The sequence below is a fragment of the Monocercomonoides exilis genome, assembly GCF_001643675.1.
Source record: "Monocercomonoides exilis strain PA203 chromosome Unknown scaffold15-1837935, whole genome shotgun sequence".
Classification (NCBI taxonomy): Eukaryota; Preaxostyla; order Oxymonadida; family Polymastigidae; genus Monocercomonoides; species Monocercomonoides exilis.
This window is the reverse complement of record NW_027150560.1, coordinates 205,181-232,872: the sequence shown is the minus strand read 5'-3', so window position 1 is coordinate 232,872 and position 27,692 is coordinate 205,181. Positions and strand designations below refer to the sequence as shown.

The 27,692-nt window shown below is 36.3% G+C and overlaps 7 protein-coding genes across 7 annotated transcripts; 6 read left to right on the top strand and 1 right to left on the bottom strand.

Moving 5' to 3' along the window:
- Positions 1 to 1,514: 1,514 nt before the first annotated feature.
- Positions 1,515 to 1,949, top strand: MONOS_4553 (uncharacterized protein; the record flags this gene model as incomplete). The annotated part of the gene is made up of 1 exon (XM_067874636.1): positions 1,515 to 1,949. One exon carries the CDS (start codon positions 1,515 to 1,517, stop codon positions 1,947 to 1,949), a length of 435 nt encoding a protein of 144 aa, XP_067729839.1.
- A 351-nt stretch (positions 1,950 to 2,300) lies between these two features.
- MONOS_4552 (uncharacterized protein) lies at positions 2,301 to 2,663 on the top strand (the record flags this gene model as incomplete). The annotated part of the gene is made up of 1 exon (XM_067874635.1): positions 2,301 to 2,663. One exon carries the CDS (start codon positions 2,301 to 2,303, stop codon positions 2,661 to 2,663), a length of 363 nt encoding a protein of 120 aa, XP_067729838.1.
- Positions 2,664 to 3,063: 400 nt separating this feature from the next.
- Positions 3,064 to 4,038, top strand: MONOS_4551 (uncharacterized protein; the record flags this gene model as incomplete). The annotated part of the gene is made up of 1 exon (XM_067874634.1): positions 3,064 to 4,038. The coding sequence occupies one exon, from the start codon at positions 3,064 to 3,066 to the stop codon at positions 4,036 to 4,038; it is 975 nt and encodes a 324-aa protein (XP_067729837.1).
- A 2,958-nt stretch (positions 4,039 to 6,996) lies between these two features.
- Positions 6,997 to 8,028, top strand: MONOS_17386 (uncharacterized protein; the record flags this gene model as incomplete). Its single annotated transcript, XM_067870301.1, has 6 exons — positions 6,997 to 7,006; positions 7,080 to 7,142; positions 7,178 to 7,187; positions 7,246 to 7,262; positions 7,388 to 7,878; positions 8,011 to 8,028. 6 exons carry the CDS (start codon positions 6,997 to 6,999, stop codon positions 8,026 to 8,028), a joined length of 609 nt encoding a protein of 202 aa, XP_067729836.1.
- Positions 8,029 to 10,738: 2,710 nt separating this feature from the next.
- MONOS_4550 (uncharacterized protein) lies at positions 10,739 to 11,778 on the top strand (the record flags this gene model as incomplete). The annotated part of the gene is made up of 2 exons (XM_067874633.1): positions 10,739 to 10,849; positions 10,933 to 11,778. The coding sequence occupies 2 exons, from the start codon at positions 10,739 to 10,741 to the stop codon at positions 11,686 to 11,688; spliced, it is 867 nt and encodes a 288-aa protein (XP_067729835.1). The 3' UTR covers positions 11,689 to 11,778.
- A 439-nt stretch (positions 11,779 to 12,217) lies between these two features.
- Positions 12,218 to 13,422, bottom strand: MONOS_4549 (uncharacterized protein; the record flags this gene model as incomplete). The annotated part of the gene is made up of 2 exons (XM_067874631.1): positions 12,218 to 12,896; positions 12,987 to 13,422. 2 exons carry the CDS (start codon positions 13,420 to 13,422, stop codon positions 12,340 to 12,342), a joined length of 993 nt encoding a protein of 330 aa, XP_067729834.1. The 3' UTR covers positions 12,218 to 12,339.
- Positions 13,423 to 18,227: 4,805 nt separating this feature from the next.
- MONOS_4548 (uncharacterized protein) lies at positions 18,228 to 25,993 on the top strand (the record flags this gene model as incomplete). The annotated part of the gene is made up of 4 exons (XM_067874630.1): positions 18,228 to 18,240; positions 18,363 to 18,588; positions 18,895 to 19,532; positions 19,653 to 25,993. The coding sequence occupies 4 exons, from the start codon at positions 18,228 to 18,230 to the stop codon at positions 25,991 to 25,993; spliced, it is 7,218 nt and encodes a 2,405-aa protein (XP_067729833.1).
- Between the last annotated feature and the right edge of the window lie 1,699 nt (positions 25,994 to 27,692).

Below are 27,692 nucleotides of genomic sequence, written 5' to 3'. Positions count from 1 at the left end.
GACAAGAATATTCCTCAACTGACATTTCGTGTCAAATAAAATAAATATTGGGAACCTAAACATTTTATTTTGATTTTGATTTTTACAAAATAATAAGAATTATTTCATGAAGATTTTCAAATTCATTATTTTCGTTATTAAGAATTATGAAATTGTTATAAATTACCCTTTTTGACAAGTCCTTAATATCATGTCAGTCATTTTGTCATTTTTTCAATTTTCTCTTGTCATGTCACAGAGGTATAAGCTGAACCAACAATATCACTTTTCGATGAAAAATATTTAAGATCCAATATAAACGAAGTATCTTCATTCTGTAATAAGCTCAATTTCAACTCTATTATCGGCCACAGTCTTCCAGCAGCTGTTTGAACGGAATATTGGGATAAAGATGCATTGGATTAAGCGGGGGAATAAGCGGAGAGATATCTGATTCCTGCTTACAAAGCCATTTTGTTATCGATACAAAGAATCAAGATGAAGGCAGATGCCGTTGATGAAATTGCAAAAGACATCTTGATTCTGATTGCACAAGCAATGCAGGAGGCAAGAAGAGAACGAATTCAGGCAAGATTTGGTTTTGCGGAAGCAAAGAAAATGGAGTCTGCTTCAGCAGGAAGACTTTTGACGCAGGTCCAAATACACATTTTGGTAGAATTCTCGAGAAAACAGAAGAGACAACAGGGACACACATTCTTTTATTTTTCATTAAAAAGGATTCTTCTTCCAAAAATATCATCCGAAGCAACAAATAGCTTGAGGAAAAAGGTATTTTTTCAGAGAAATTTTCAATAGTCCATATTTCGCAGCACAGGACCAAGAAAAAAGTATTGGAAGAAAAACACAACAGGACGAACCGCGGGAATTCAGAATAATAAATAGTAGACCAGACGAGAAAGAATCCAGAAGAAGAAAAGATATGAGGTCGGACAGCGAATTGTATTCAAGAGTGGATGAGAAATAAACAGAGGAAATCTCATCAAAAATGGAGTCTAGGCTCATTGGTGCAATCGAATGGCAAAAAATTGTTTGGGAAATATGACATTCATGGACGGAGAATCTCAAATGAGCAGGAAACAAAGGATGTCCTTTCAAAAGGAATTGAAGGAGCAGCTGGAAATAGGGATTGTGAGCAGAATTCCTCACATAGATGAAAATTTTCATTACAACATTTTCATCATGTTAAAGAAATCTGGAGCACGTAGTCTATTTTTTTGATTGTAGAACACAAAAAGCAGCAATGACAAAATCCATTTCAAATGCGAGAATGAAAGAACAGAAGAAAAGTTGAGAATGAGGAACGACTTTGTTGTGGCAATGGATTTGTCTCAAACGAACTGTCAAATTCCGGTTTCAAACGAACTCAGACCACATCTCACATTCAGATTCGAAGGCATCGACTATGCTTTCAACGACATGCCGTTCGGATACTCAGATCCTCCAAGGTTTTTCACAAAATTTTTGAAGAAATTATCAACAAAAACCAAAATAAGACGGAATGTGAGAGTGATGTCATGATTGGACGATCTAATTCTCCAACATCACGATTTCAGCGTGTTGAAAGAAATCACAAGCGAGGTAACTCGATTTTTGGAAAATCTGGGCTTGATTATCAACAAGTACAATTGTTCATTTATCCCGAGGTGAAAGTTCACTTTTCTGGGGTTTGCATGGGACACGGAAGCATTCACGGTTCAATTGTGCGAGGAGAGGTTGGGATCTCCCAAAGCGATGCTGAGTCAATGGAGAGTGAAGGCAATAAGAGCCAAAACAGTTCGAATAAAGGATTTTGCCTCAGCAGTTGGAAAGCTCAGCGCAGTAAGATTCGTAAACCAGGATGCGTCACTTCACCTCATAGTTCTTCGTCGTCTCATGCAGAAGAATGCCAAGATATGTGGATGGAGCGGGATGATGAAGATGAATGCTATTGTGTTGAGGGAGATTCATAAATGCAAATGTGTGTTGATCCTGAACAAGCCTCGACAACTTCAACCAGTATTTTCTCCTTAAGCAACGCTAACAACGGATGCTGCGGAAACAGCATGGGGTGCAACATTCAGAGTGAACAACAACATAATGGATTGGCACGCCAAATTCCCCCACTCTGCCCGCTGTCAATCGTCCAACTTCAGAGAACAACAAGTTGTTTAGCTTTCGCTTCCTTATTTTCTCAGACAATTCAGGACAACAAAATATCTCGTCTCTTGCATCAATCGGACAACAGCTCAGTGGTTTTCAACATAAATCGTTGGAACGCGGGGAAGAATCTTCGTTCAGTGCTTCGCAAGATAAGGAAATGGATGGAGGCGAGGAATCTGACAATAAAAGCACAACATCTTCCAGGAAGAAAGAACCACAGAGCGGATGCGCTGTCTCGATTGGAAAGAGCAGGCGACTACGAGATAAAGGACGAAGCACTCGAAGAGGTTCATGCACAGTTGAAAGTGAGACCGACTCTCGATGCTTTTGCGTTTAAACGCAATCACAAAGTGGAAAGATTGTGTGGAGTGAGCAGTCCAATTGCAGAAGACGGATTGACAGTTCCTTGGAGCAACGAATGTGTTCTAGCTCATCCACAGATACCTCTGATTCCGATGGTAATACGAAAGGCTCAGATGGAGAATGCTCGAGCGATTATACTTTTGCCGAGCTGGAAGGGTTAGAATTGGAACATCCCACTTCGAACGAGTAATTATTACAGCTTGAAATTGAATTACAGCTCCAAGATTCTTCGGGAGTGACCATTGATGAAGAAAACGGGAGCCTGCCTTCCTCCGGGGAAGATGAAAGTTATCCTACTGAATCCATTAAGGAGAGAGGAGAAGCCTGGTGACTGCACGCGCTTCATGAAAGAAATGTCCCCTTGGAGCTCGCAGAGGAGTGCAAGGCTGGAATTGCACAAACGACATGGGATGGATATTTATTCTGTTTCGCGCACTTTTCAGACCAGTGGAAGAAGTGTGCCCATGGGCATATACTAGACAACTTGACGGACTGGACCGTCAGATACGCGGTTGTTTTTACACAATGAAGAATTGAGGCTTCAAGGTTTCTGTAATACAGATGATAAGAGCAGCAGTGTCATTTTATTCAGTTCTAGCCTTCAATACATCATTGGGAGATGTTGCTATCATCAAGATCCTATTCCGTGCATTCCAAAGAAACGACACATCAAGAAAGAAGATGGCTCCAGAGATTTGGAATCCGAATATTTTGTTAAAATACTTCACCGAGTTAGGCCCAAACAACAAGTTATCATTCAATACATTGAAAATGAAGGTTATCACCTTAACAATGCTCTTCTCTGCCTGCAGATTTACAGAACTGGAGCGGGTCAACGTGGTGAACTCTCAGTTTGACGAGGAAGGTGTGAAGTTGGATACAGTGTTGAAAACATCACACACACGATCAGAGATTGCAGTTCCTTTTCTTCCGGAACTCCCACAAATATGTCCAACTTCAGCAATAAAAGACTTGTATTTTCTGGCAAAACAAAAACAGAACAGCAACAAACTTCTGCTCAACACAACAACATTCGAGCCGCTTACTTCTTCGGGTATCCGCAAGTTTGCTAAGGATGCAATGAAGGAAGCAGGAGTTCCTCAGAGATTCAAGCCGTACTCTTTTAAGGCAGCAACCTTGTCAACATTAACAATAGCAGGAATCCCGCCTTCACAGATTGCCAAGTTTGCTAGGCTTTCACCGAAGACAAATACTCTTGTTAAGCACTATTTCAAAATTAATTTGGCATCGTCAATGGCACGAGTAATTGCTGGAACAATGAAGGAACAGAAGATTGGTGACTGTGAAAAGGAAGAAAGTCCGATAGTTAGTGATGAAGAGGAAGAAAAAAGAGAACAATCCACTGATGGAGCCCTTTCAGAAAAAGAATCCAAGTGTGAAGAAGTTGAGGCTTCTATGGAGGAGTTGGTGGAAGAGGTGAAAACGAAGACTGCCAGGATGACAAGGACAAGAGGAAAGAAGTCACAAATGCATAGAGAGGACGATGGAACCCAAGACGGATTGAACAGTGAATAGCACAGACAAGAAGAAGAAAAGTTCATTTTCCTTATTCGCACAAGGGCATAAGCTAAAAGAGAATCAAAGATATAGGATTTCTGATCATTCTGTGGAAGTCGAAATAACAAAGTTACATCTTCCTGCATAGTCTTTTCTTTTCTAAAGAAGAAAAGAAATTGATGGCGGTTTTCTTGACAATTAAAATGTTATTCATTTTTATTAGAATAGAAAACAAATAATTAATTTCCACTCTTTGAACACCACTTTTGTCACCAACACCTTTTAGATGTTTGTTTTCTGGAATCAAAGTTTTTCATTTTTTTTTTGAATTTTTTTTTCTGCTTGCACAAACATGGTTTTCATTGCGCAATTTATTCTATGATAATTTCTTATCACCATAAATTTTCTAGCTTCAAGGGACATGACATATTAAGTGGCATCTCTCAACAGAAAAAGAAGGAATGAAATGTTTGTTATCTTTTCAAACGAATAAATCTATAATGATCACTTTATTGTTTTTTCTTAAAGAATTTTGACTGGTCGAAATTTTTGAAATCAAATGGGACAAAATATTTGACTTCAGTCATTTTCATCAAAAAATTATGAATTTTTCATTGACTTCTTGTTATCTGAAAATTTGAAATAAATGGGTTAATTTTCTGAAATATATGTGAGGTTAAAAAACATTATGTGATTATATCAACGATGTTTGTTGACAGAAATGTAAATAAAATTTATTTTGAAATGTGGTTAAGTTAAAAAATGTCATAAGTGAAACAAATTTATATTGCTTTGCGCATTAAAAGCTTGAAAGTACATATCATCCCCCAAATGTTTTTTTAAAGTGTGGATAATTGCATTCTTTTCAAATTTTGTAAAATGACGACTCATGAAAAAGATTCGAAGAATTGCAACAACAACAAATACAATTGTTTATGGAAAACAAATAATTATGAATTGTTTTTTTTTTTTTTTTTTTTTTTTTTTTTTTTTTTTTTTTTTTTTTTTTTTAAGAAATTAAAGTATCATTTTCAGATATTTTTTTTGGGATACATCTTTTAATAATAATATTTAGAAAATAAAACAAATATAACGAAAAATATAAAAAGTTTTTTGAACGATAATTTTAACGAATGATTTATTTAAAAAAATTTTGAAATAAAAAAATGAATGTTTGAGGAATGATGAAAATTTTGCTGTTATAATTTATTATGACAAATGTGAGTTTTTTCTTTTAAACACAAAAACTCAATTTCACAAGTATTTTGAAAGTTGTTATCTCTTTCTTTTGTATTTGCAATACAAATCATTAAAAAAAATTATTTTAGTTTTTTTTTTTGAAAAGTCAAAAATGAAAAAAACTTTGTTAAATCAGAACACACCAGATTCGATTGTTTTTTGTTTTATATCCATCAAACTTTGAAATTTTGCACTTACACTCATACCACATAAATGTTTTATTCAAATTTACAAAGTGATAAAGTTTGATGGATAAATTGCAAAATGCGAACAAATAAGGAACATTAATATTAAACCTTGATATTACACATTAGCGACTATTCAAAAAGAACTACTCATTTAATATAATTTCTTACGAAATAAGAGAATCAATAAGGGTATGCTGCAACCAAAAGCATATAAGTTATTTTTCACTATTTTGTTTTTTCAAGAAAAAATGAAGATATTTTTGATAATTATAATCCCTTTGATATGAAAGGATAAAAAAAAATAAAAATGTTTTTTTTTAAGTGAGGAAGAAAATAGTTAAAAACAAAAAATAGTGATCCTATGATGACTTTGATTGGAAATATTCAAATTAAAAATTCTCTCGAAATAAGACTTGTCTAAATTTTTTTGAAATGTTCCTTTTGTTTAATTTTCAAATAAAATAAAATTTTCATATTTTGATAAAATTTATGTTTACACTCACGAAACTTCACTGAAATGGAAATATAAACATTGTCTTGAATTTGTTTTCATTACAGCGAAGTTTCGCGAGTGTTAACATAAATTTTATCAAAATATGAAATTTTTATTTTATTCGAAAATTGAACAAAAGGAACTTTTCAAAATAATATAGACACTTTTCTGAATAAATAAGAATATTTTTGCAAAGACAACTAACTTATGCATTCATTTAAATTACGAAATAGAGACAAAACATGAGGATAAAATATTGTGTGTGTTTTGAATTCTATAAGTTTTGGCTATTATTTTCTTTTTTTGAAAAAACTTCCTTGTCAATTTATCCATTTATTTCACACATTTTGAACTATCTTTAATTATAAAAAATTGATAGTAAATGTATATTATTCAGTTTCATTGATGTCCTTCAAGTTTCATTATGCCTCAATAAATTTCATTTATTCAATAGTTAGCTTTATTGTTGAACAATACTGAATTGAATTGCTTTGTACTCATTTCTTTGTTTTTTTTCAAAGTGAATATCTAACACTTTATATTGTCTCCTATTTATTTTATCGAAAAATTCAATAAACTATTCAACTTTCAACACATTTTAAAATGTCAGACATTTTCAATTATGAACATTATTATTATCTTTTTTCCTTCAAAATTGTTTAACGAATTTAGCTATCATTCTCAAATTCTGCATGGGTGAAACGCTTCCTCTTATTCAGGAATACACTAAAAGTTATGTTTCTATTTTGCAGTTAAAATTCACATTCGAATCGACATCAAGAAGAGATTAATTAATATGTGTGTCATTTTGATCAAAGATACCATTATAATATAACTGTGCGATCTGAAACGCTGGTTTTCTCATTTGTAATAAATCAAAAATGTCAATACAAGATAGAACAGTATAAATACATATATTTATAGGGCTATTTTGAGTATTTTTATTTCTCATCTATTTTCTCAATCCAAACGTGTGCACATTCGATATGAATGATAAATCATGGATGTTTTCTGAATGCGTCGCTTGCCGAAATGCAGCGAATGAACACCTATCAAATGTTTGCAGGTTTGTGATCATAGTTATTTTTAAGATTATGATGATGGAGTTTCTTTCCTTTTTTCTTTCATTATTTTTGAAGAATTGTTATCTGAGCTGGAAAATTGCGATGAAGAAAGAGGAATGCAAGTAGACTCAGAAAGAAGTGGAAATGACATTATTGGCTTTGCGCAATATTAGCTATTTTACAGTATGAAATTATATCATTTTAGTGGATTTAAAAATTTCTTTCTCGTTTTTATTTTTAGTATGTTGAACAAAAACTGTATTTGAAGGAGATCAAAAAGATTATCAAGCATCATCAGGAGCATCACAACCTCACCTGACTTGCATATCAATCTGCTTGGCAGTTTTTAATCGACCGATTATTTTACGATGAGGATTTGGAAGATGTTATTGTGAACGAACTTCACTTTGCGAGAGAGGCAGCACGAGAACTGGAAGAGCTGACAAGATATGTTGATTGGAAGAGAAACGAGGAGGAGGAAGGAGAAAAAGAAAGTGGAGAAGAGAAAATCTTCAAGCGATGGCTTCGAACGTTGGCGTTTTTCCTGGAACACTGTCAGTTGTGGCATGAAGAAATTGTTGAGCTTATCTGCGGCACTGTGAAAGTATTCCGAGCAGCAAAGGAAAATAACAGAGATCTTTGCGATCAATGTGTTTCTTTATTTGAAGCAGCAGCTGATGGCAAAGATATGTCAGTTGATGGCTTGTTGAAAGACGGAACGATTGATCTCGTTTTGGAGGAGATTCAGCAGTCAACATTGGATTACAAGATGACAATTGACTTCTTTCTGTTCTTTATGAACACTTCAAGGAAGTTGAAAGAAGAAGAGGAGGATGAATTGGAAGAAGCGAAAAGAAAAAAGGTGAAGAGGAAAGTATTTGAAAAGATGGAAGAAAGGGGTTATGAAGATTGCATTGCTAGTTTTTATGAAATGTTTTATTTTCTTAACAGAAATTATTATTGTTAATTGCCATTTGATATTTCTGATTATTTTGTTAATAATTAGTTAGAAAAAATGTATTGAATTCTGTAACTCAAAAGTTTCATTTTCTTTTTCATTCGTTTCACAATTCAAGTAACAATTGCGTTGTTTGAAAAAAAAAGTCTTTTTTTCATAACTCCTTTATGGGACAAAGCAACAAATATTTATTTATATATATGTGAATTGTTTTTTCCCACTTCTTTTCAAAATGAAATGAAGAAACAAACAAACAAACAAACAAACAAACAAAAAAAAAAAAAAAAAAAAAAAAAAAAAAAAAAAAAAAGATATTTAGACAAAGTCTTTCCTTTCTTCTTCAAAAGCCTTCCCAAAAAGAAAGAAGCGATAAGAATAATTTTGTAAATAAAGCAATTCTGAATTAATTCATCGATAATAACGAATTTTCTTTTTCTTTTTTGTTCTTTTGTTCATCTGAACGTATTTTTGTTGCATTTTCCACTGACCTCTTCAAATCCAAGCAAGTTGAATGAAAAAGCGAAGGAATTCACAAATATGAAGATACGTTCTCATCAACAAGCCGAACGCAAATCAATATAGACTTTATTTTCTATTTTTCTGTTTTGATTTGTAAGGGTTTCTTTGGGGGTTTTTCTTTCTGTATAAATGAGTTTTTCTGAAATGACAAGAAGATGATAATGAAAAACAGGAAGAAGAAGAAGGTGATTAATCTTGAGGATTGAAAGTGAATGAAGCAACAGATGATGAGCTTGAAAACGGAAATGTGTGAGCATTTGAAACATTTCGTTTCATTTTTCTGAATGTAATTTACATTTTCATTCGAATAAAGCAAAATAATGATTCAACATTCTATTGGCTGGTGTTTGTGGGAGCAGAAATTGCAGAAAAATGAAAAATGGCTCATCATTCATCAGCCTTCATAAGATAGCTCCAGAAGCTTCATGCAATGTTGTTAGCATTCAAAAATTGTTCTCCCTTTTCGAATACCATAATTTTTGCAACGATTAGCTCCTAAAGAAAAAAGAGTTCCACACAAGTTCCTTTGCTGCAGATGCGATTGCAAATAACTCGTTTTTTTACCAGAAATTCTTCTTTGTTGAGTTTAATTCTATGGAGTGTCGTTTGAAATGATCGTTCATAGCTCGGTTGATTGCATAGACAAATTTCATGTGCGCAATGCCCCATTGTTCTGGATGAATTATCTTTGCTTAAACTGCTTTTCATATCAGGATACACCGCGACATAAAAAATACTTGCATTTGCCTGCCTTTTAGAGTCAACTTCCGTTAAAAAAAAAATTGAAAAAAGAGTGTTCGCACGTAGCCGCAAGTAGTCTCTTTTCTTCAGTAATTGCAAGAAATTTGAACAATTCAGTTCTCTCTTTTTGTTAGCAGCTGCCTCTTTTCACAAATATTCTTCATGTACCTCGTGAAAGCTTTCCAATTTTTAAAAGAGCTGTTAAACTCATGTATTTGCATTGCCTTTCCAGCATTCTTCGGATGTCATTTGGAAGAAAGTCTCAATGAATCAGAGGTTTCATTTTTGTTCTTTTTTGTAAATAGGAACAAAAAAGAAATTTTCAAGATAAATTAATTGTAAATGTTGCAGAAGTCTCCAGATTGCATTTTTTCCTTTTGAAGCGATAAACGAAGCAGTATCAGAAACACTTCATTTGTAATAATTGTAATTGTTTTTCAAAAAACAAAAACAACCAGTTAATTCTTTCGAAGAATTCCATGCTTCTGCAATACGAATAAACCAAAATGAATACTCCATTGAAATTAACTTCAACGTTTGTGCTTTATTTTCTTTAAAGGTTTCAATCCGAGCGTCGGGCTCAAAATATCAAAATGATTATTCATCGTTTTTTCGATGTTCTGGTTTGTTGCTCCTTTGATACTGCTTTTTATGTTCAACATGTTAAGCATCTCACCATTTCATTCTTTCAGATCTCTTCAAATTGAAGTTTAAGCAGAAAATCTTTCTTGTATTGAAATTATTATGGAGCAATTTCATTTTTATGCATAATTAATGTTCTGAAAAATACTATACACTCAATTCTTATCGTTTTGAAGTTTTCGAAAGAGCTCAGTGCCATTATCATTTTTTCATAAAGAAATATTTAATTCAAAATTGTTAAGGGCTTCGAAATCAGCTTTAAAGTGTTGAAATGAAGGTAAGGAAATGTTTTTAATTGTTGAATATGCATTATTTGTTTGACCACAAACATCTTTCGATTTTTGTTTGCTTTTTTTGATTGAACTGATTTGATAACAATGAAGAACGAAACTTGCGAGAATGGATTTTTAGGTTTGTTTTTCGGAGAAATGCTTTTATTGCTCATCATTTTCTTTTCTTTTCTTCTTTTCCTTTTTTTGAAGAAATACTTTCTGAGATTGATCGAAGCCGCGGAAACATTCAAAAACAGAAAATTCTCGAAATGAATGAATTAATTGGAATAATGGAATGGAAGGATTTGGATTCAGTTTTGACAAAAGAAACATTTGATCAAATTGACAAGTTGATGGGAAACAGGAAATTATCCACAAAGGCTGCAGTATTGTTGCTGAAGAATATTGGATATTGTAATGTGATGAAAGATTTGTGGACTTCCAGTTTTAGTAGGTCTTTGCTGTTCCAGAGAATTGTGAAGATGATTTACAACGAAGGAACGAAAAGGAAAAGGAAAAATAAGAAGTTGACGGTTGATCTCTTTGAAAGTTATCTTTTGCTTCATTTTAGGTACAATTGTGTACCAAAAGAATTGCTTTCAATGTGTATCCCCTGCCTGCTGGAGGTTGCAGCAAGAGAAGGGAATGGGGAAGAAGTGCAGAAAGAAGCTGAAATGGCTTTGCTTGCTTTGAGCAACATTTTCTATCACGTGGTGTGTAAAATGCAATTTGTGAAGTTTCACAATGTTTTTTTTTGTCAATTCTTATCTTATCTTTGATATTTTCATATTAAAAGAAAATCTGTGAAGTGTTGTATTGGAAAGAGATTACTCGAATTATCCGGTTCCATCAAGAGCATCACAACCTCACGTTGCTTGCCTACCAATCTGCTTGGCTCATTTTCACATTTGGCAATGATAATAGAAAATTATTTATCAACATAGCAAGAAACTTGGATTTTGCGAATGAAGCAACAAAAGAATTAGAAGAACTGGAAAGGGTTGTGGAAAGAAAGAAGGCTGAAGAGAAAACAGGAGGAATGAACGAAATATGCATTTTCAAACGATGGCTCACCACTGCATATCATTATTTCAGTCTGGACACTCATTATGAAGCAAATAACTTGCAGTATATTGCATGTGTTGTGAGGCTGTGCAGCTCAATTGCAAAAAATCAAAGAGATACTCGTCAACTGTGCTTGAATGTTTTGATGCAAATGAGAGAAAAGGAAGATATTGATGCAGACGATCTGGTGAAAGGTGGGGTTGTTGATTTCTGCTTGAAGGAGTTTTATCAATCAGATGTTGAAAACTCCCAAATACGAAAATACTTATTGTTTTTGGTAAGAATCACCAAAAGCTTAAAAGAAAAGAAGAGAGACGAAATGGAAGAGGCGAAAAGAAAAGAATTGAAAAGGAAAGTGTTTGAAAAGATGGAAGAAGAAGGGTATGAAGATAACATTGCAAGTTTTTGTGAAATGTTTTATTTTCTCAACGGAACATTTCAACGTGTGTTATCGTCGAATGTTTCAGATTATTTTGTTAATGCATAACAAATAAAAATGCTTTATATTTTGTAATTCAAATTTTTGTTTTGTTTTATTTCGTTTCACAATTCAACAAAATTTCAAAGATTTTTGCTTCCAAAATTATATTTTTTTCTTCAACTTCATTTTTGATGAAATGAAATTAAAAGGGAATTTTTATAACTTTCATTTTCTTCTTATCTTCTTGAAAAGTCTTCACAAAATGACTTGCATCTTCAAAGCAGTTTCGTGAGAGTGAAACAAATGCACGCAAGTTCTTTCATCTTCTCTTATTGATTCTGTTTTCTGCTCTTTTGAGCAGCTTTTTGTTAATCTTGCTTTTTTTTTCAGATTCAAACTGATTTTTTGAATTGAAGAAAAGAGTTTCATATTCATTGAGAAAAAAGGCTTAATTGCAGAAGATTGTTTATGAAAAAACATATGTGGCTTTCCTTTGATAATTGGAAAATCTATTATCTCTTCTCAATCATGAACTCCTATATTCTTCTTTTTCTTTTTCTTCTTTCATCTTCTTCTCATCCTCATTCTCCTCCTCCACCACCTCCAAATCTGTTGAATCCCCCGTTCAAACTTGTTCCCCATTCATTGCCCAACTGATTTCCTATATTTTCAGCTGCCCCAAAACTTTTTCTTCCACTTCTGAACTTCAGTCTGAAGTTATTCCCAAATGATAAATCTGCTGCGCTTTTTCTGCTCTCCTGTTCTCCTGTAGAATTCCATCAGATGGAGAAGAACTGCACACTTCTGGTTCCATCGCATGCTGCAGTCAGCCTCTGCCTTCACAAACCTCAGCCAACTCAGCCCAAGCGCCTCCACAACCAGTTGCTCCATCGCTTTTTCCATCTTCCCCAAGTTCTCTTTGATTCTCTCCACAAACTCTCTGTGCGCTGCCGGATACCCGCCTTTCTCCTCATTCCCATCACCTCCCTCTCTCCCTTCATCTTTGCCTCCCACTCTCCCTCCATATTCTTCTCCCCTTTCTTCTCCCTCTTTGCCTCCCCTTTCTCCTTCCTCTGCCTCTTCCCGCTCCTCCAGCACATCCAGCGCAATCTCCTCAGGCAACAGAACCACGTCCTCCGTCCTCAGCCCCGCTGCCGACAGCCCCTTCTCCACAATCTCTCCCACTTCACACACTGCAATCCCTCGCCCAATCACTTCATCACTTCCTCGTCCAGCTTCACCGCCACACGCCTCGACTGTTGTGATCGCAATATCTGCAGTGAAGAGTCAGATTGATCGTTGATCGACAAGAATGCTATTCACATCCTCCGCTGCAAAGATTCTCTTTCTCCCCTGCTTTGCACTCGCTTGTGCTGCAAGCGACGTAAACAGCGCCACCAGCGGAACTGAAAGCATTGCCGAAAACGCCACATCGTCGGAACACACAACGCCCCCATACAGCACCGCCTGCAGAGCCACAACATATCCCTTCATCGCTCTCAGTAACAACTTCTTGTGATATTCATACACCCCAGCTGCCTCAGACACCGCAATTCGCAGCCGCCTCTCAATGTCGGACATCGCTCCTGATGATGTGTTTGAAGCTGTCACCGATGCATCTGCAGGGTCAATCGATGGCGGTTGTGATGGCTTATCATCTTCTGCTGCCTTCTTCTCGTTGCTTCTCCGCCTCCGGAATGGTGAAGTTGATCGGCGTGCTGCTCCAGTTGAAGAAGAAGACGAAGACGAATGAGCCGAGCGAAGAGACGATTTCTGTGCTGCACGTGCCACAAGAAGCATTTTGAAATAGGCTTTCGTGTCAAATAACAGCTCCAATGAAAATACAAGCGCAGCATCCACATTAGGATCAGAAAGATCAATCAGCTGTGAAAGATCGCCATTCCCGAGTGATAGGAACAGATGAAAACGGTTTCTTATAGTGAGGAGTTAAAAATGGGTAAAGAGGAAGAGTTAGAAGAAGAAGAAGATGAATGAATGCGTTGAATGAGATGATAGAAAATCGTTGATTGAAAAGGAAAATGTCAATCAGTTTGAACACAAAAATCCGATGAAATATTTTCTTTGGATTTTTGTCTTTTGCTTCTGTGACATTTTCTGGCAGGTGGTAACCTTTGAATCTTTTTTAGGCATTCAAATCCATCTTTTTCCTCAACAAATAAACAATATGAAAAATAAATAAATAATAAATAATAACATTTCCTTTTTCCTCCTTTTCGATCCATTTCTTCCACTTTCATTAAAAACAACCAATGAATTATAAGAAAAATTGTTCAAACCATTCAGATTTCTTGTTTTATTCAACAAAAGTTATTTTCAAATGAATTGTCTTCTCATTGTAAAAAACACAAAATACTCTTTCCTTCAGCAACCGTTTTCTGCATCCCTTTCCTGCCCCTTGTTGCGGTGAAGGTGTCTTTCCAGCTGCTTCCTCTGCTTTCATCGAGTCTGTGCGAATTGGAAGAATAAGCGAAGAGCGAAGAAGATTGGGAATGAAAAGAGGATTTGTGTGTGTTGAGTGTGAATGAAGTGAAGAAGAACCTTTCTTTTCGAGTTCAATTACCCAGCATTCAATCGAGAACAAAAGCCAAATGTTTGCTCTGAATAAATTGCAATTTTCATGAAATCATCAAAAGATGCAATGTTGGAAAGGCTTTCACACTGAAAAACATTCCCTTCAATTCTTCACAAGGCAGACTCTCATTCAATAAAAAAAATCCTTTGAAATGCAAGTGAATGTTGCCTATTACTCGTTTTCTTCATCCAAACAGCATCAGCCATTCTGTCAATCGCAACTGCTCACTGATTTTCTGGCTATCTGAAAGGCTGCATCTGCGATGCTTCCAGGTTATTTTGGGTTTTCCCTCCATTGTTCTCCTCCATCTGCAATTACACAGCACATCACAGCTTCTTCAACAAAAAAAGTTGTGATTTCTCAGATATCTTCTCTTCCTGTTCTTCAAATCCAATTTCGCCCCGCTTTCATTCATTTCCTTGATGCATCCCTTCCGCATCAGCAAAAATACTTGTTTGGGCTAATTCACAAAGAACAGTCATCGCCAGCTGCGAATGAACAAACTGGGATAAATGTCTTTCTGATGAAATGCGAATGTGCAGAAAGATGTGCTAGCAATTGGAATTGGCAACTTTTTGCTGAAGAATTGTTCGCAGCGACAGCACCTGTTATGTGAGTTTCTTCAGTCACTCGGAACTCTGCAATGGCTGCTGCCAACTTGCCAGACAATGAAATAGCATTGTATTTCTTCAACTATGACTGGGATATTACACTCTGAAAGTTCAATGAAGAATGCTCGCTTCAACTGAAACACATTTCGCTTGAAAAGCCGATGGTGCTGCCAACTGCTCTGGAAACAAGCTCGAAGAAGCTTCAAAGTCATTTTCTGAGTTTATCAAAAATTCAGTCAATGATGAGCTGAATTGTCAAAATTGAAACTCCGCTGATGATGCCTTGCAAAACCCAGCCAAGTTGTTCCACCCAAAAAATCATCTTGGAATTTTTTTCCAGGAGCCTTATTGCAATCTCCCTGAATGAAGTCATTTCTCCAAGAAAATTTTTCAATATTCATCAAAACATCAAAATATCAATCTCCAAAAATATCATGAAAAATATATGCACACATTGTGCATCAAACATATGCTCCTTTCATGTGAAACATTCAAATGCACAAATCTCGAAAACACTCGTGATGAATAGAACTTTCATGCAGTCATCACTCAATGTTCTCAAATTGACACTGATGGGAAATAATCGCAAACGACAGTTGTTTTGCAGCAGAATTTTTGGGATAATCAAGCAACCTCCATTCTTCGAACTATATGGGAAAAACAACAAATGCCTGAAAAACAGTCAGAGAGAAAGGAATTCAAGATGGCAATCTGCAAAACAATGGAAGATTAAGAACAGAAGATCTCTCAATATTTATTTTTTGAACAAGAAAGCAAAACTTCTTCATCACATTGCTCAATTGGTTGTCTTCGTTCAATCGCTCAATCCAGTATGGCTGATGATCAGGCTCTCATCAAAGAGTGAAAAAATAAGAAAACAAAATGAAACAAAAATCCATTCCAATGCTCTTGATAAAATGTGAAATGCGACCATACAGATATTTCACGGTTTTGTGAGCAAGGAAGCGTTGAAACCACATTTGAATTAGTGCATTTATTCTCAGCCTCTGAAACAAGTGTTTTTTTGAAGATAACAATAAAACATGTTTGAAAAATGATTGGTTGAGAACAGCAAAGGTATTTCGACAAGGCCAGACACATGGCGTATGTGGATTTGAATATTCAAAATCAAATAGGAATCAAACTTTGAAGTTTCTCGTGAAGTGAGAACTGAAATGCATTTTTTCCACTTTTTCTTTTTGATGCTTTCATTTCTCTCCACCCAGAAATGAGCAAGGGATTTGACGGGAATTTTCCATGAAACATCCTCAAGATATGAGCATTTGTTCCTTTCTGGATTTAAAAATCATTCGGTTGTCAAGAAAAGGCTTTGGATTTGTTTGTGCAAACATTTCTTTAAATTGGATTTCAAGATTGTTCAGAAACTTGAATTTTTGCATGGCTGCTCATTTCATCCAGTATTGCACAGCCACTCAGATGAACAGAGGATGAAATGATGTGTTCATCAGCCAGCTTGCTTTGACCATTTCAAACAAAACGATTGCCAAGAGCGGAGCAGATGTCTGTGGCTGCATCAGAATACAGCAGACCCCTGCGACGCTACCAAGTCCACTGGGAATAACTTCCATGTCTTTGGCTTGCTTTGAGCTCCAGCTGAAAATGTACCTCACTCACCCCATGAAGCAAGGTCAACAAAAAAATACAACCATCATTTTTGAATGCTTTGAAAGCCAGTTTTCGATTCAATTCCAGTCGATGGACTTCGTATGTGCTGTTTCTATTCTCATTGTGAATCGACCTGACTTTTTTTGAATAAAAACTGCCTGTTTGAAAATCGAATGGAATCATCGAGATCTGAGGTTCTCTTGGGAAGAATATTTCTGTATTCTCCCAACTCAATGAAGTGGAGGAAGAGAATGAAAAAGAAGAAGAAGAAAAAAAATGAAAAGATTAAGTGAAGGGTTCAAAGTGGAAGAGGAAAGAGACGGATGCATCATTTTGCACACAGTCGAAAACGAACTTCAACGCTTTTCAACAAAACAAGAAAAGATGGCACAATTTCATATTTGTCAATAAGAATCCCGACTAGCGAAGACCAGAAAAATGAAGGTGTGCTTTGGCTGTGTATTTCTTATTTGTTGTTATTTGTAAAGAAAACAGAAAATAAATGAAATTTACTGGAGAAAAAGAAATATTTTTTTAATTCATTAATGATTTTTGATTTTGATTTCAACACATTCAATTTTATCTTTTTTTGTTTGTTGTCTTTTGTTTTTTGAAGTGCTTTTGGCATATCAGTTGAGAAGGCCTGCATTCCACATCCTCTTTATGGGCACAGAAGACTTTGCAAAAGAGTCGGTTTGCTGGAGAAAGGAGCTGAGCGTGTCTGAAAAGAAATGTTGTTCGTTCATTTTGACAAATAAATGAGAAAAAGAAGAAGATGATAATGATTGTGAGAGAAGAGAAAAAGGAAATATGGTTATTTTTGGATGGCTGGGCTGAAGATGGAAGGAAAGCAATGTGCAAAGTCCACAATGTGGAAACATGAGGAGCAGATTGGGAAGGAGATGACAGAAAGAGGAAACAAAGAGGAAATTAGGAGAGGCAGATGAAATGCCACTGGATCTGCTGCTGTTTCTGTCAGTAAAGTCTCAAGCAGATCTCTTCAGAAAAAGAGTAGAATTTGTGATAAATGGTTGAGAAGGAGAAGATTGCAGAAGAGGCAAAGTTCAATTCATCCAAGATGCTTGTGCAGAATGAGGAAAAGGAGAAACAAATAAGAAAAAATAAACAACAAAAAAGATATCAGAGAGAAGATTGGAGCTGTCGGGAAAAAAGAGAGAGAGAGAAGAAGAGGAAATTGAGGAAAGGAAGAGAGGAAGAAAGGGCTTGTTTGATGAGCCTTCATTCTTCAAAAAAAATAAAATATTGCCCAAGGATTACTATCTTTTGTTTTCTGGGAAGAGCAGAACAGGGGGTGAAGAAGTGCTCATCATTTGAATGAATCAAGAGATGAATCATTTTGTATTTCTTTATTTTTTATTCATTAGCCAGATTTGTGTGACTTTTTAAATAAAATTTTTTCCCCCTTCAATTTATCCTTGGCTTTGATTCAATGAGGTTTATTGATATGTTCATTTAGTCCTTCCATTAGACTTTTATGTTTTTCTCATTCAATTTTCTGATTAAATATTAATTATATTTTTTTTAATTTGATTATTTCAGATATTGTCAGATGCTGATTCATGAAGCGGAATATATGAAGAAACAGCATTATTCCAAGGCTGTATCAAATATTTTGTGAATTATTATCGAAATGAAATGTCAAATATTTATATTCTTTTCAATCAGGAATAGAAAAAATATTTTATTATGGCCATTTTGATCCTTCAAAAAATAATTTCATTCATCATCAAAATTGTGTTATCTCATTGAAATGAATGTACATTTGTGGTTTTTGGCGTGCTTGCTTTTTGCAAACATGTTTGAAATACAAGGTGTTTCTGGAAGTTCCACATGGAAAAGCGAAGGTGTCCCCTCAAATGTTCTTTTTTCTAATAATCATGCTTTCTCAGGCCAAGGCAATGCCAGTGATGCTCAATTTCCATCAAAGGTTGATGACAACTGTTTATTTGAGCGGAGTGCATCTGGAGTGAAAAAGTGGCTGTCAGGAGTATCGACAGTGATAAATACATTTTTGGGATTCATTAATTCCACAGTTGGACTGAAAAATTTGGCATTTGAATATTCTTCTCCGTCATGCGCGCAAATAGCAGACAAGTCAACAATAATGATGGAATCGTGTGTTTCCCACCAAAAATCAACAACTCCTTTTCTTTTGCAAAGTGGGTCAATCAGCATTGTGAATTTCACTATGATCCCTCAAATCAGTCTTTATTCCAGAAGCCTCATATTTTCATCTGATGATTCAAATTCGGTCGTTTTGAGAAATTCCATCATGGCAGATCTGGCTGTATCATCCTCAGATTATTTCTTATTGTCTGGTCAGAGCAAAAGTGAACAGATTGATAATTGTGTCTTCAGGAACATGTCTGTGAAATCTGACAAAAGCAGTGATTATAAAATGGAACATTTTTGCCATCAAAGTTCAATGGAGAACTGCCTCATTTATTCGTGTGTGAATGTATTTGAAGGAGGGATCTCAAGTGGATCATTTTCGTCAGAGGAATTTATCTGCAGAAACACATCAATAAGCTTCGGGAAAAGAGAAATGAATGCTCTTGAGAAAAAAGGACAGATGAATATAACCGATAGCCAATCATTTTCGTTGTGCGAATGGACCGATTGCACAGCACCACAAGGAGGGGCTCTTTATGTTCATGACAATGAAAATGCCATTCTGAGAGTTGAAAATTCGTCATTTACAAGATGCAATGCCACTTCAACGAGAGGTGGTGGAATATATGCTTTGAATATTGCGGAATGCATTATCCTTCATTCTGTGTTCGTTCAATGTTCTGCTGCAGCGACCACAGATTGTGGAGGAGGAGGAATTATGGTTGAAAATGTCAACTTTCAATCAATGGTTGACGATTGTTCTTTTCAAAACTGTTCCTCTGGCAATGATGGAGGAGCAGTTGATCTTCGCCCAACAATGACGAAAAAACAAAGGCCATGCATCGTGAATTCATTTTTTATTTTCTGCAGAGGAAATCATTCCATCTCATCCACTGGAGGTGCTATTGAGCATTGGTTTCCAGCGGATAAAGTTGTAATTTCAAATTGTCTGTTTTGTCATTGCTATTCGATGAGTGGAGGAGGTGCAGTTTGTCAACTGATAAATGAAAATAATAACGGAATTTTGTTTTTCTTCTGTTTTTTCCATAATAATTCTTGCGAGCAAGGGGGACACGATATTGCTCTTCATGATTCAGAAGCAAACAATATTGATTCCAGTTGCATCTCAACAAGACAAACATCAAACAGAGTCAGCACAAGTCATCGTTTTGTTGCTGATAAAAGTGAATGGCTTCGAAATGATTTTGGAAGAGTGAGATTTGTTTCCTCTATTCAAAAGCAACCAAATGCCAAAGATTCATATGCCTGTGGAACGGATAAAAGCTATCCTTGCAACACCATCAGCCATTGCCTCACCCAACTGATTCCAGACTTTGTCACCAATGTTGAAGTATTTTCAGAAACGATAACAGAGACGAAGAGTGTGGGCTGTGGAACAAATGCTTTCACAATATACGGCCAAAGTGATTCAACAACAACTGTGCAGACAGAATTGGAAGCAGCTGGGTTGTCTCTTTTTTCAGTCTCGACAGGAACATTGACTGTCAATGATCTTGCCCTTGTGCATGACTCAAAATATGACAATAATCGAGCCTCAAGGCTATTTAAGATCACTGGAACTGGAGAAATGCATGTTAGCAGACTGAACATATCTGTTGGAAGCGGACACTCAACAGAAACAGCATTCACCACAGAGCTGATAAATGTTCAGGGAGGAATATTTCAAATGGAAAGTGTGAATTGGGCAAAGACCATCTCAACAACTTCACTGATTTCGCTTTCTTCGACAAATGAGATTTCATTGACATTTTCAGAATGTACCTTTTCTGGGATAGAAAGAACAAGGAATGGAGTGGCTGTGATGTCGTTTTCCAACGACAAGGCAAACATTGATCTGGATTCTTGTTCATTCGAAGGTTGTGGAAGCACAAGTTCAGATAATGGAGGATCGATGATGCTGTGTGTGGGAGAAGCAAATGAAGTGAAAGTGGAAGGTGGATCTTTCGATGGGTGCTTTTGTTCATCTTCCAATGGTCTTGGAGGAGGAATCCTTCTTCGATTATTGAATGAAAATCCCAATTTCTTGATCTCTTCTTCCTTTGGGACAAATACAGCCAAGTGGGGAAGTGACATCTTTGTCTTTTCTCCAAACCTTGAAGTGACTGCAAAATCACAAAAGATTCAATGCATAGCAGCCTCTTTGGATTCATTTGACAAGGTGAGAGGATACGACAATGGAAACACGAGCGTTGTCATCCCTCTGTGCATCTATCTTCTTCCCACCCCAGAAGAAATATATGTGAGTGATTCGGAGGCATCCGATCACTCACATTGTGGAATTGTTCAATTTCCTTGCTTGACAATGAAGCACTCACTCACGCGTCAAACTGATACAAAGAAAATTGTTGTGAGTGGAATGATTACGATGAATGATGAATTGGCCTTTGCTGAACAGAAACACGAAATTAAAGGAATTGATGATGAAAGTGGCTGGACAGTCTCTGATGCAAGCTCAATGACCAATTCAGCGATGATAACAGCAAATGTTGAAACAGAATTATCAAAGCTCATCTTCTCTCTTCCTCCGTCTCTTTCATTACACTCCACTTTTATTTCTTCATCTTCACAACTGACTTTGTCTCATTGCTCCATTTTCCTTCAAGATCATTCATCGGAATTAGCATATCTATTCTTATCTGTTGAATCTGGGACTTTGGCCATTGACTCGTTTTCGGCTTCTTCAATCGCTTTGAATGGAAATCCATTGATCTTGTTGACTGGAAGCAGCACAAATACCGATTCAATGAGTGCCAAATGGCTGAACATGACGAACTGCAATTTCACAAAAATAGAAAGAAGAACAGGAAGTGGAGGCTGTGTGAGCATCGATTACAGCAATGATGAAGATTCAAATGGAGAAATAAATATTGAAGAATGTGATTTTGAAGAATGTTCTGTTTTGGCCGATGAAAGCAAAGGAGGGGCTATCAATGCCCAGTTGAAAGGGAGCATTCAAATGAATGTTATTTCGTGCACATTTACAGGATGCACAGCACCAGCTGGAGAAGACAAGACTGGGTTTGGAGGAGGGATGGCACTGAAGCTGATTGACGATGATTCTTCATTTGTGATATCATCCCCTGTTTTTGAGGAAGACAAGCCAAATGTTGCGAAATATGGAAATGACCTGTTTGTTGAATCATCCAACTTGACGAAGAGCATCACAAACACCTCTCTTCCATTTGTTTCTGAGAATCTGTCAGATATTTCCTTGGATTCGATGAGAGGGTTTGATGGGAATGATACAGAGAATACTATTCCACTTATCTATTTCTGGCGCACACTTGGATCAGAGATATTTATCAGAGATGATGGAAAAGATGTTTGCACTTGCGGGTTCTCAGATTATCCTTGTCTATCAATTGATTATTCATTGGATCGATTGGCTGAGGGAAATGAAAAGAATATGAACATCATTGAAAAAGCGATTCTTCAGAAGAGTGTTGATATGAGTGGGTTTTCAATAAGCTCAAACAATGCAGACATGTGTTCTTTGGAATGTCTCTCATCACTTGAAGGAGCAGAAGGAACTGCAATGAAGATTTTTGGCATTACCGATTTCGAACTGATTGACTTTGTTGTTCCATCATCCTTCACAAGTGGAGTCAGTAATTTGATTTATGTTGGATCAAGTGAAGGATTGTTGACTCTGAAAGACTGCTCATTCACAAAAAATGAAGAAAGCAGAGAAGGAACGATCAACTTTGGACTGATAAAAGCAGATGGAGGCACAGTTGTATTAGAATTTGTGTCAATGCAATCACTTAGCTTTTCAAAGGATGTTATTTCTGTGTTATCTTCTACGATTCTGAACGTTAAAAATTTGACAATGAAGAATATTGAGCTAGATGGATCAAGCGGATTGAGGATATCAAAGAGTTCAGGGAGAGAAAAAAATGAAGTTGAACAAGATGTTATTGTTGAGTGGAGTTCATTCGAAGAAGTCACACAGAACACAACAGATGATATTCCCATCATCAGAAATGGCAACGATGATGATCCATTGAAAATTGTGATTCGAAACACAACGATGAAGAAGTGTGGTGGAACGAGGTGTGGAAAGGGAGGAGGGATGTTTTGTGTGCTGAATGAGGGAGGAAAGTTTGACTGCTCATTTTGCACGATTTCTGAGTGCTTCTGCTCCACCACAGGAAGAGGTGGGTGGCTGTTTCTGGAATGCACCTCGACAGTTGAGCAGCCTCTGAACTTTGTGCTATCGAATATCACATTCAAAGACAACTCTGCGTTCAGGGGAAGAGATGTGTATGTGAGATGCCATTCAATCGAAACTCAAATTGTTGATGAGCAATTCCTTTTGGATTTCAGAACACCATTTGTGAAGGATCTGGCTATGTGGGGTGCCACAACAGACTCTTTTGTTGGGGAAGAGGATCTTCTGCTGAGGGTTGTGAAATACCAGAGTGAAACGATATTTGTATCTTCAGTTGCAGACAATCACACAGACAGCAAGCAATGTGGAGAGTTCAATGCTCCATGCCACTCATTGGATGTTGGAGTTCAACACATCATTCCTTCTCGTTATTCGCAGCTGTTGATCTCAGAGGAGACGATCATCAATGGGGAATGTGATGTGCATGATGTGATTATCCGCTCACTTGAGTCTCCTTCAACTGCTTTGGTGCATCTGAACTCAACAATTTCTGGCTATAAGGGAAGTCTTCTCACAACTTCAGAGAAAGTTCGGATTGAGAGTGTGAAATTCAACTTTGGTCGGTTATTTTCATATTCAGGCAGTTCCATCATTCATGAGGCAAGTGGCCAGCTTTCTCTTTCATTTGTTGACTTCTCTTCTGTAGGAGGGTCAAACAACAATCAACTTGTTGTTGTTCTCAACTCAACATTACTGAGCATTGCAAAGGGGATTGTTCATGTTGACAACTGCTCAGTGTCGCTCCTTTCGTTCAAGAAACCTTCATTTCTGCTAAATGGAGATGAGGTCTCATTCACAAATATGAAACTGGAACAGATTGAATCAACAAGAAATGTTGTTGAAATTGGGCAATGTGGAAGTGTTGTGCTGAATGGAATTGATGCAAATGGAGTGAAATTGTCAGAAGGTTGCATCATTTCGATTGGCAGCTCAACTTCGGGAAGTGTTTCGGTTGGAAGCTCGTCATTCAAGAACTGCTCGAGGAATTCAAAAGGAGCTTCTGTTCTTTCCGCTTCTTCAACTTCTGCTCAAATTGTTCTTTCTAACTGTTCCTGTTCAGACTGTAATTCTCTGTCAAGCAAAGGAAGCATGATGGAGATGAACAATACGAAGGATGTTTTGATGGATTCGTGTCGATTTGTTGGAATTCTTTCAAAAGAAAGTGAAAGCGAGAGAAAAAATACATTTGATGAGATATGTGAATGGAATGGATCACTTGTTCATTCTACCAACTCTTCACTGATGATGAAGGATGTGACAATTTTGAATGCTTCTTCAGGTGGATTATCCATATCGAGTGGGAATGTGAAGATTGAAGCAGGAAACTTCAGCAACAACAATCCATTGAATACAAAATATCCATCATTGAGAAGAAATATCATCTGCTCTGACTCTGCTTCACTGTCTATTTCCAGTTTGAAAGGAGGAGATGGAGTTTTCCCAGACATATCGATGTGGATTTTGAATGATGGATGTTTATTTGAAGGGATTGTTTCTGAAAGAGCTTCTTCATTCTTCATTCCAGTGTTGGAGGGTGTTGAAACAAAGGAAGAAGGAGCAGAAGTTGAGGTTATGCTTAAAGGGAAGCTGCTGTTGCCTTGCAACTTGTCATTCATGGTTGTGAAGCAGATTGGGGCTGAAAAGCAGATAGAGAAATATGAGTTTGATGAGAGTGGATTTGTGTCGGAGACAGAAGTTGAAGGGAGATTGGCAAGGGAGATGATAAGCGAGGCAGAAGAAGAGGCAGAGGTGAGAGTGAGCATTCTGTTTGGGGATGCTGACAAGCAATCATCCACTGATTCTTTCATTGTGAAGAACAGAAGTGAGCTCAAGGCTAATGGAGATGAAAGGATTGTTGAAGGAGGGAAAGAATGGAAATCGTATTGGCTGTTGATTGTTATTATCATGGCAATAATACTTTTGATTGTTCTTGTTGTTTCTGTTGTTCTGGCTGTTCGGTGGAGGAAGGCAAAGAATGAAGCAGAAGATCTGAGAGAGATTGTGAACGATAATATCAGAAAGGATCCGAAGCTGATTGAGATGGTGACGATGGAGATGTCACCTGAAGAGCAATGGAGGAGAGCAGAGAGGGAAGCAGAGAAGAAGAATGAGGAGAGGATAAAGAAGAGAGTGTATGAAAAAAGTTTGGGACACTCGGAGTCATCGGAGCATCTTCTCTCTGAGAGTGGCTCAACAGAATACATTCTGGGGAAGGATTCAGACAAGATCCCAGAATGGATGCTGGAGAAAGAGGAAGAGGAAGAAGAGATAAGGAAGAGAACACCATCACCATCAATTTCTTCGACTTGTTCAACTGACTCAGATTCAACATTTGTTCGAAGGGACGATCTGTGTCCAACAACATCGTCCATGTCGAATCTGGTGGATGCTATGGCCTGTTCATCCCCTCATGAGAAGTTGATTGTGGACTTGAGGGATTCATTGTTCATGCTGCTTCATGGGTTGAATAAGACAAAGGAAATGCCTATTGGCACATTGAAAGAAAGAGAACATACAGCTGCCCAGATCCTGTTCTGGGTGGCAAATCTGGCACTGCACTCATTTGATGAAATGGAAAACCCTCTTCAATCTCTTTCCAACTTGAGCCCTCACATTGTATTGTTCTCAGAGCACATGGTGATCTGCATTGTTATGCATTCAGACTTATTGTCAGATGATGATTCTGATTCATCCTCCATCTCATCATCAACAGTTGTGACATCTGCCAGTGGCAATGATGATGATGAGGACTCTCTGCCCTCATCAGCATTTGAGGATGAAGATAGTTTCAAAAAAGAGTGCCTGAGGTGGAAGGCGCCTGAGCTGCAGATGAACAAGAAGATGGGAGCAACAAAGGAATCGGTGTCATTCTCGATTGGGATGATGCTGTGGGAGTGCCTGACCCTTCAAATCCCATTTGGAGAATACGAGGCAGAGGTGGCTGGGCAGAAGATTGTGAATGGAGAAAGACCCCCACTGGAGATAATTGGAGGGAGTTCGAAGTTGGACATTGTGAAGAGTTGTCTGGAACAGAACAGCCAGTGTCGAGAAACATTGACTGGATTGAAAAGAGAGCTCATTCAGGGATTTCCACCAGGTGCTTTGATCATGACGATTTCTGATGCAATCACACTTGAGCCAGACAGTGGGATTGAGAGTGGGAATGGTGAAGAAAACGGTTCTTTGTGCACAAACAGCACAACAACTGTCAAATGAAAAGAAGGTTCAAACTTTCATATCAGAGAGAGAAAGTTGAAAATCAGAAAAAAAGGGAATGAATTTTTTAATGGAGGAAAAGTGTGAAAAATGAGTAGAAAAAAAATTTTTTGTGAATGGCTGACACCATCAATCACCACGATTTATTTCTTTCTTTTGATTTGTGATATCACTAGAAATATTTTTGTTAGAAAAATGGGAAGGTGCACACGTTGAGTGTTTTTCTTTTGTTTTGAATTGAAGATTTGAGTTTGTTTGATATTTTAATTTAAATTGTCAATTTGGACTGCTGTGCTTTTTGTTTCTTCTGAAGTCTGACTTCGCCTTGGTTTTTGAAATATGTCACAAGATTTTCGACCATTTTGTTATAATTCATGTTTGTCACAATTTTCATTTCGCACAAATCCATTTATATATTTCACTTTTGTGTTTTCGTGTTACCATTTTATTACTTATTTTTTGTTCATTTGTTATTCAATGCTAAATCTTTTGCGTTTGTAATATGTGTTTCCATTGAGTTTTATTGAGTTTTTATAATCAGCAACCAGCTTTTTCAAGCACTATTTTTATATATTCAATCCTTCTTTGCACTTGTCACTCACACTTTGAGTTTTTTTCAAAATCTTCTTTTGTTTTGAATCAGCTTCATTCATTTCGATTTATTCACAAATTTTCAACAAAGAAACAATTGAAAAATTAACTTCCATTCAATTCATCAAAAATAATTCAAATTCGAGTGTTATGAATGAAATAAGATGATTGGAAATACAATCGCAAAGCAAATATCTTTTTGTTTCCAATTGATGATGTTTGTTCTTGGCTCAAAATTTCATTTGAATTAAAATGGAATAACTTGTCTTTTAAAAATTGAAGATTAATAATATTACAAATATAATAAGTTGAAATTCAAAATTAAAAAATTCGTGGACTTGTTGTTAAATAATAAGAAAAAATTTTGTTTGAATATTTTTCTTTTTTAGAAAGACAGATAATAAACTTACATATTTTGAAGTGAAAACTGGAGAGTGTTTGAATTTGATTTTTCACTAAACTACAAAAACCCTTGGTAGAAAAAGCGGGAGTTTGTAGAAAAACCGGTAGTTTGTGTTTTTCAAAACCTTTTTCATAAAGAAAATACCCACTTATTCGACTTGAAACCATAATTTTATCTTCATGAATGCTTTGTTCCTGATACGTCAAAGATTCTGTTTCAATATTTTTTGATTCAGATGTTTGCTTTGAGTTGTGAGTTCGTCTGAAACAAAATAAAAAACCACGAAAAAGAATAGCAATATTATTTAATAAAAACCTGAAATTTATTTGGAAGATGGTTTTATTAATTAAAAATATTAAAACTTTCGCTATCAATAATAAAAATTTTTCGCAATACGATCAATTCAATTTTTGATCAAAAAATAATGATAGAATCATCAGAAAAATTATCTTCAAATTCTCTTCATCGAATATTAGCAACTTCCGAATATCGTCAATTTTCATCACCTTCGCTGATAGTTTTCGAAATAAAGAAGAAATATCCTTTATCGTGGAAGGTCACCGGAGGGTCGCATGCAATATCCAACGGGGCATGGGCAAGATGGCTAGCTGCTATCAAAGCAAAGCGTGAAGTCGGAAAAGCTGGGAAGCCAACAATAATAACCAAAAATCAACTTGAAAATGTGGAGAATCAAACAATCGCTTA